The 8,596-nt window shown below is 38.9% G+C and overlaps 2 protein-coding genes across 6 annotated transcripts in view; one reads left to right on the top strand and one right to left on the bottom strand.

The window, feature by feature from the left end:
* The window catches only part of LOC107721606 (ATP-dependent (S)-NAD(P)H-hydrate dehydratase-like), a 15,750-nt gene extending 10,648 nt beyond the window's left edge, over positions 1-5,102 (bottom strand). The window contains exons 1-3 of one of the 4 annotated variants that reach the window (XM_016529708.1): positions 3,997-5,102; positions 3,424-3,879; positions 1,201-1,339 (exon numbers count right to left, since the gene is read on the bottom strand). In XM_016529708.1, the coding sequence (XP_016385194.1) occupies positions 1,201-1,339; positions 3,424-3,879; positions 3,997-4,492 (1,091 nt within the window). In that variant the 5' untranslated portion in view covers positions 4,493-5,102. The remainder of the gene's footprint in view (positions 1-1,200; positions 1,340-3,423; positions 3,880-3,996) is intronic. The other 3 variants (XM_016529712.1, XM_016529710.1, XM_016529711.1) reach the window with 3 other exon arrangements.
* A 1,066-nt stretch (positions 5,103-6,168) lies between these two features.
* Positions 6,169-8,596, top strand: part of LOC107721577 (ras-related protein Rab-20-like) — an 11,905-nt gene continuing 9,477 nt past the window's right edge. The window contains exons 1-2 of one of the 2 annotated variants that reach the window (XM_016529667.1): positions 6,169-6,357; positions 6,434-6,653. In XM_016529667.1, the coding sequence (XP_016385153.1) occupies positions 6,464-6,653 (190 nt within the window). In that variant the 5' untranslated portion in view covers positions 6,169-6,357; positions 6,434-6,463. Of the gene's footprint in view, positions 6,654-8,596 lie in introns of both variants that reach the window. The other variant, XM_016529666.1, reaches the window with a different exon arrangement.

The following is an 8,596-nucleotide window of genomic DNA, read 5'->3' as shown; positions in this document are numbered from 1 at the left end:
TGATTACTCTGAGCTGTTTACAAAGCTCCGCTGCTTTAATAGCTTTTCTATGTAAATATAGATTACGCTAGATGGAAATCGTTGACCATTGCGCCTCGCAGCTTTTTCAATGTGTCGCACTCGAGACCCAGGCTTCTTTTCCATTCATCAGCTGCGACTCTGCAATTGGATACTAATGCGTGTCTCTTGTTTATAAAAGCAAAAACTTCTGATTGGCTAGTAATGATGGTTTGGTTGAGAGTGAAAGCTGTGTTCCTCTCATACATTGGTAGGTGAACTCATGAACTCGAACGTGATATCAACAAGTGTTTTTAAATGTAAGACGACTATCTTTTTTTCCCCCGCATCCAAACGCTGCACACCGGAGATCCGGCACGGTGCCGGAGAACTTTAAGCCCTGCTAACTATACCTCAAACTTATTAGCAAAAAAAGTGGGAATTTTCCAGAACAACATGCAGTTACACAGTAAATTCATAGTCTTAATGTGTTTTGTCTAAAGTATTTAATGTCTTAAGTATTAATTGTTATTACATAGTAGTTAAGGCCATCTAATAATAAAGTGTAGGGCTGGGTAAAAAATATCGATATCTCGATATTAATCAATTCTTTTTTTTACGGAACAATATCGATTCTTAAATCCCAAGAATCGATTAGTCGTCAATATAACGTCTTGTAAACAATGTCACGTAACGTCATATTTACCTCAGAAACAAACATATTCGGTTACCATAAACTCATTAATCAGCTAGAAAAATAAACTGTACAGAGGGGTATTTTGCTAAATATATGCACCATATAACATATTCATTATAATTTTGACTGTTCTTATGTTTAATTTATGTTTGAATAAATCCATCAAGATTTTATGACAGCCACCATTTACATTTTTATATAAAAAAAAACAAAAAACGAATTGAAGTAGAAATATTATGTATATGTATTATTATCTGATATTGAATCGAATCGGTAATCGAATCGAAAGCTTGTGAATGAGAATCGAATCGAATCGTGAAATTTGTTTCAAAACCCAGCCCTATAAAGTGTGATAATTTCCCCCAAATATCTAATAAAAAAAAAAAAAAACATTTAATCTGATTAGTCGGCCATGCATGTGCAGCACCCATTGAAGCTTCCCCACAGCTGCTTAAATAGTAATTTAGTAAGTGTATAGTCCTGAGAAAGATCTGTGCAGCACTTACTCTTGACATCCTCCAATGATTCCAATGCGTCCGTCCTGACCCTTGTGTTTTTTGGATGTAAGTGGAGGAATTGTTTTTCTTACAAGAGGAATCACACTGTCCATTGCTGTCGTTCCCAGAGAGAAAGAGCGCTCTATGACTGAGACAAGAACACAGAGACAATCATTAGCTTCAACAAAGCAGACCAGCTTAGTTCAGTTTCATGCATTGGGATAAGACTAGTTGATACACCAGTAATTTTAAAGGTTTGTATTTTGTTAAAAGAACTGTCTCAACCAAAATGAAAATTCTGTCATCATTTTCACATAATTTACTTATGTAAATTCAAACCATGTTGTTGCTTTTCAACACAAAAGGAAAACTATTTGGAAAAACTTCATTTCTCTTACTTCCAACAACTGTTCATAGTCATGAGGTTTGCCACGCTCCAAAAAATAAAAAAAGTCATAAGAACAATAAGCTCATACAACTTGTGCTCTATATCGGAGTCTTCTGAAGCCATCTGAGCTTGAAATTCAGGCTTTTATTCTAATTCTCATTCTCCATTTTACAAAATCAATCCACTGCATAAACTTCAATTACAATACATTTGTAACCAATGCCTTTTTAGCATCAATGACATCGAAGCTGCTACTATTTTTAAATCTTAATGTGGACGCAAATAATATTTCAGAGCTTAAGCACTAGGGAGAATTATCAGTGAATAATGACTAAAATATCAGTTTGTTCCACATAAAGCTGTAATATTGCTTTAGAAGACTTGGAATATGGCTATACGGACCACTTTTATGTTTTTGGTCACAATATAGCATCATTGTATGGCAAATAGATCAGTGCACATTGAGTTCATTCACTTTTTAAGGTAATATTAAGACTGATGATTTTTCATGTGAAGAGTTAGAAAATACATAAATACCCTGAATATTAGGGTAATATTAGGTCAAAGCATTTCTTAGTCCAGTTGTTTGATGAGAGAAAGAGACAAAATGTAGTTGCAACAAATGCTTTAAAAATCTGTACAACGACAGCAGTGGATGTCTATTATTCTGATGATGGCACAGACTGGCAACGATCTTTGGTTGACCAATCAGCGGAAAGGGGGCGTGTCATGCCTGGCCACATATGGAAATCTAATAATCAAGTGGTTTATCTAACTTTTCTTCTTTCAATATTCAAAGGGGTCATGAACTGAGAAATCTAAATTCCCTTGATCTTTTGATATATAAGAGATCACTGTACTATAAAAACATCCTGTAAGTTTCAGAACTCAAAGCTTCCTCAGTCTAAAAACAGCTTATATTAAAGCGTCAGTAAGAACTTGGTCGACATCATTTTACCACGGATTCAAGGCACAATTCGACACAGGATTTTCAGAAAGAGTGAAACAAAAAGACGATGCTGTGAGGAATATATTGGATCCGAGAGTAATGTCACACTACACAAGTGTGAGTAACTGTTTTTATAATGTGGTCACTATTGCTTTGTTTGTTATTACTGATCATTTGATATGTACTGAGTATTTATGCTTTTTTAACCTAAATCACAGCAGTGTCCATCTATAAAGGATGTAGGCTGTCAAACACGCACAACTGTTAGCCAATCATAGCAGTGGCCGTTTACTTCCGAGTTTACAATCCGCCACGCCTATTAAAACAGAGCGTATCGATAAGGGGGATAAAAACAGGGCAGAAAATAGCCTATTACTGCTAAATTATGATGTTTTTTTTAATGTAACAATCTTGATAACATTGTAAGTGGACCTCAGAGAACAATACAAAATAATAAATAAATAATGTTCATGACCCCTTTAATAAAGGATCTTTCCTACACCTCAAACAATAGAGTGTGTCACTAGCAATGCCAAGGTCCTGGGTTTGATTCTCAGAGATTCCCAAGCACTGGTAAAATGTAAATGTGTACTTCAATTGCAATGCGAGTCATTTTGGATAAAAATGTCTGCCAAAACGCACAAATGTAAATCAAAAAACAAATGACCCCACCCCAATGTGCACGGACCAAAATACCGGGTTCAAAATTCTTTCAAATCTCTTTGTGTTCCAGAAAATAATAAGAAGAAAAGAACAATAATAATAAAAATAACGTCAGAATTTCCATCTATGGGATAACTATCCTTTTCAAAGAATTTTAGCAGTAAAACATTGGTTTAAATGCCGGCTTATAACTTTATAACAAATGGCAATTCAAAATAAATGGCAACTCTACATGAACATTGAGTTTCACCCTCTTCCATGAGCAGACCTGGGCCAGCTGGTTGGCTGTGGCTGGCAAACTCGGTCAAGGCAGGTGGATGGTTACGATTCCCACAAGGGGGACGCGTGAGGGGTACGGTGGGGTTAGTCTGGGGGATACAAGAGGGCTGCGGAGTGGCCTGCGGTGCAGGAGAAGGTGTGCTAATGCCAGCGAAAATCTGGCCCAACATCTGTAGCATCTGCAGCTCCCTGGAATGTTCCTCCTCCCTGCGTTTATCCTCAGCCTGAAGACGCTGCTCCTCGAGCCTGTAGAAGTTGTCTTCTGCTTCCATGCTCTGCTCCAAGAACTTCTCCATCAGCTTCTCTAGCGACATGTTCGCGAAGCGCTTCTTGCTTCTCCGTGGCCTGCTGGATGAGGTTGCCGGCGGGTTGGTCTTCGTCACACTGCTCTGTTTGGTTGGAAACGAACCTTTGAAAGAAGAAAACACGAATATTAACACACACACACAAAACATGGGAAACCAGACTGTTTAGGCTAAAGATGGCAGATCATTGCTTTCTGACGGATCAGAATAAGTTGACATACTCATGCCTCCCACTGTCACTGGAATGGGGCAGGATGGGTACTCAGTTTTGACCGGATGCTCCATAAAGGAGCATTCACCACTGCCATCCATGTGAGCCTCCTGCAAGAGTTCAGTACTCTCAGCATCTTCATCCATCGTTTCATCTCCCCCAACAGCTACACTATCAATATCCTGCCTTTCTAATAAGGATCTATTGCTCAATATCCTCTCCATCTCGTCGTAGAACTTGCACATCTTGTGGTACTGCCCATTTTTCTTGGATCCCTCCTTCGCTTGGAAATACTGCCTCTTTAAGCTCTTAACCCGTATTCTGCATTGGTCTGGTGTCCTATCGAAGCCCAGTTCGCACAGACGGTTCGCGACGTCTCGGTAAACGTGGCTGTTCCTAAAGTTTCCGTCCAGCGCCGTCTGCACGTCGTGCTCACCCCAGATATTCAACAGCGCTCTGGTCTCCATGTCCGACCACAGGAAACCGCGCGTTGCATTCACTAACATGATGGTCGAAGCAACCGAGTCCGAATGTAAGTCGGTTTCGCATCGATCAGGCTGCGAGATCTAGGCCTTGTTTTGACGACGTTTCATGCAGTTTCCGAGTGCATAGCGACAGAGGCCTCGCCGTGATTAACGGAGCTGCTTTATGCAAAGCTGCTCAACTTAGCCAGTGTTTACCGCGCCAACAACAGTGAGAACGTCACTGCAGTGTTGTGTACTACGTCACCACAACCTTGCGCTTCGCGGCTCAGCGATGAAAACAGTCGAATAGCTTCGACAATATCTCCAAGAATACATTTAGGAAACAACAGCTTCGATTTGTAAGCTCAGTTTATTGTGCTCGGGGTTTGTAAATCTGAGTTATGCTTGAGAGTTTGAGTCAACCAACAAAACCGATAATAACATTACAAAATACAGTGCGGTCCACAACTTCTAGCGTGATAACATGCGATTCAACTTAAACCTGATAATATCTTAAATGAATGCATGATGTCAAATAAACACATCTGTGACATGTGAACACCTCTGGAATCATACTGGATAACACAATGATCAGCCTCTGCACAAACTCGTGGAGTTCACTCGAAATACTGTAATTACATAAAAAAATGCATTCAATTAAATAGCAGTGGAAGCATTTGGACCCCACTGTATGTGTATCATGTGGCACTCGACTCTGCATTTACCTTTATCATACAGCAACACTGCTGCGATTGTACTGATTACAGTTACCACGCCGAGAATTGAACATTTCAGTCCATACATTCCGTCTTTCTCAACCTATTGATAGTTTGATAAACTCCGATCTTACCAAGTGCCAGACTTAGTGGCTGTTCAGAGAAAATGAAGGTAGCACGTTTGAGAAGATTCATCAAGTTCACGGGTAAACAAACACTGTTCAGGAGGAGAGTGAGAGCTGTGCGGGGATTATCTGCAGTATCCAGTCAGATAACAGGAACAAAGTTCAGGATTTATTCTGATTATAGTTCTGTTGTGTTACACGACTTCACTCGATCAGACACAAACAGAAGAACTGCCCTCTCTCTATAATCATCAGACTTCCGCTGACGCTCTGCTTATGCGTCATGACATAAGCGAAATTCAGTCCACATTTGACATGAAATAAACCCAAGTCAGTGCTGCCCACTGTAGCGAAGCCTGGTTACAAAGATATTAAAAACGGCAATAACTGCGATATTTATTTAGCCCCGCCTTTGCCGTTCACTACCTGTGACGTTGGCACTGAAGTTAAATTGCTCCGCCCGCCACCTTTGGATGGGAAGCATGGGAAGTCTGATTCATTTAGGCGAATCGGTTCTTTTGAACAATCCATTTCAAAGAACAAGTTACAAAAGTGATTCGGAGATTTCTTAACGCTAGGGCCTAATCGTGTCATCATATGATCTCTGACATCCCAGCATACCCTTCAAATAGACCTTTTAAAATGTAAGTTGTATATTATTGTATTCCCCCGTGTCCCAGTTTATTACGTTGCAGTCGTCCTTCAAATTATAAAAAATAAAGTCACACATATAATTCTTATTTACATTAAACAATAATAAAATTCATTTTAAAACAGTGTTTTTTTTTTTTGGCTCGAGTATCGCTAGAAGTGATTCAGTCCGATTTTTGAACAAATCTTTCAGAAAGGTTTTGCTCAAACAATTCATAGAGAAGATTTGACTCAAAAGAATGATTCGTTGACGAATCGGACAGCGCTACTGTTAAACCCGACTTGAAAGTTCTGTAGTTAGAAAATCGGCGTCGTTACCAACGGCTATATCGGGGAAAACACTGCTATTGAATTTTGCAGAAAAACGAATGTGGTCTATTTCGCCAAACTTTGGACGGAGCCCGTCAGACTGCAGGTAATGAGACCAGGCATTTAAAACGCTGAGATCGATAGCTGGATTGTTTATATGGCGATTTTACCTGTAAGAGTAGAGTCTGCATGAGTGGCATGTGTTTGGAGACATGTCTCGAGCCTCAAGAACCAATAAACCCGACGTGAAAGTCGTCATTCTGGGGGACATGTACGTGGGAAAGACTTCTCTCCTCCACAGATACACGGAGAGGAAATTTAAGGACACTATAAGCACGGTCGGAGGGGCGTTCTTCCTCAAACAGTGGGGACCCTACAACATTTCCATATGGGACACTGCAGGTGGGCTTTTTACACTCTATTTAGTAAAACGGAGCACAAAGCACAAGAACATGCTATTACAGTGTGTTTTGCAAAAGCTGTATGTAAAAGAGAATACCAAGTCAGCAGACCTAGCTAAATAAACACACTGTTATAATTTCAGATGAAAGTGGTATCAATCATATCTGTGTTTTATTTGTGTGTGTTTCCTGAAGTTCTGCTTCATATTTGTTGGTATTTGTTTTATCCTGATTTATAGGTCAGAACTGCTTTCTCACAGTAATAGTAATGTCCTTTTTTATTTTGTGAATGTCAGCGTTTTTTGTTTCTTATTCAGATGGTATGTTTAAGAACTGGCCCTGTCATGGGTTAAGTTTACAGAACTTGACCTACTTTTTTAATATATATATATATATATATATATATATGTCATATGGATACAGTGAGAGTGAGTTTTATTTAATCTGCACATTTCACCTTCCTTTTATGTAAATGAGTAAACCTGAAGATAAATGTTTTTGGTCAATGTTCGAAAACGTCACCCAGCAAAGGCAATTATTTAACAAGCCTTTTGGACTCTTGTATAATAATAACACTCGGATGTTATTAATCGAATACGGGTGACGCAGGAATTAACAATGTATATAGATAGAAATATCTATCTATCGATCTATATCTATCTAAGTATCTATCTATCTATCTATCTCAAATATAAAAAGGATGTCTTTTCTTAGTCATTTCCTGTGAAATTTTATCCTGTTCAGAGGACAGATGACCCCGTGTAGAGCTGTTTGCTTTCTTAACAGGCAAAATGTCACATGCTTGTGTGCAAGTCAGATGAGTGTGTATTGAATCTGTGTGTGTGTGTGTGTGTGTGGAAACTAAAGGTTTCACAGGTCACTCAGGAGTGGGGGTTTAAGAGGGATGAAGGATGTTCACAGTTAAATTAAGAAGTTACGAAGCTTTTTTATTCTCAGTTTTGAATGTGGCCTTCTTTGTGTTTAGTGGAAAAACCTGAATTTCCAAAAAAAAAAGAAGTACTAAGCATGCAGAGTGTCATTATATGAGCAAAATGACATGTCAAAATGTTATTCCTTTTGTTTTATTTAATTTTCATTTTCCACTATGCCTTTAACCCTATAAAGCCCACTGTATCAGGGCTCCAGACGAAGAAGAAAAAAACACTTAAAGGGGTCATATGATGCGATTTGTCTGAAGGAGGGACTTTGTAGAAAACGAAGCGTTTGAGAGAGGCGGGGCATAGAGGACCTACAATAATGTACAGTATTTAAAAAATAATGTGTTTTTTGAAAATTAAAGCATGTCAACATATTCTGTTACACCAAATACACAAAATAATGATCTTTAAAAAAGCATCATATGACCCCTTTAAGGAGCCATTGGCTCCTATAAGAAACATAAATAGGTGACAAATAATTTTTTTAAGTGCCACAGAATAAACGTGTTTATTTTTCTTTTCTTTTTTTAAACACCTTAACATTTCAGTCATACTGTCATGTGTTTGTGGTTTTAAGATTCACCTAAAATGGGAACTAAACTTATTTTCCAACTTGAGAACTATATACCAGGGGTGGCGACCGTCAGTCCTGGAGAGCCGCAGCCCTGCAGAGTTTTGCTTCCACCCTAATCAAACACACCTGAACAAGCTAATCAAGGTCTGAAGGGTTACTAGAAAGCTACAGGCAGGTGAGTTTTAATTAGGGTTGGAGCTGAACTCTGCAGGGCTGCGGCTCTCCAGGACTGGAGTTCGCCACCGCTGCTATATACAGTCACAAAGAATTGTTTATTACACATCTCTGCCAATATCACGGACCATAACTATGTCAGCATCACTTGGCCATTGAGTCTATTTTTGGCTCCTCCTCAATACTTCTAATAAATGTTGTCATAAGTCTTGCACACATCCAGTCTGTTTTTCTTCATTAGTAACATGCAATTATATA

This window comes from Sinocyclocheilus rhinocerous, unplaced genomic scaffold (genome assembly GCF_001515625.1).
Source record: "Sinocyclocheilus rhinocerous isolate Xijiao unplaced genomic scaffold, SAMN03320098_v1.1 scaffold30, whole genome shotgun sequence".
In the NCBI taxonomy this organism is placed as follows: Eukaryota; Metazoa; Chordata; class Actinopteri; order Cypriniformes; family Cyprinidae; genus Sinocyclocheilus; species Sinocyclocheilus rhinocerous.
The sequence above is the reverse complement of the archived record's forward strand: the minus strand, read 5'-3'. Positions and strand labels throughout refer to the sequence as shown.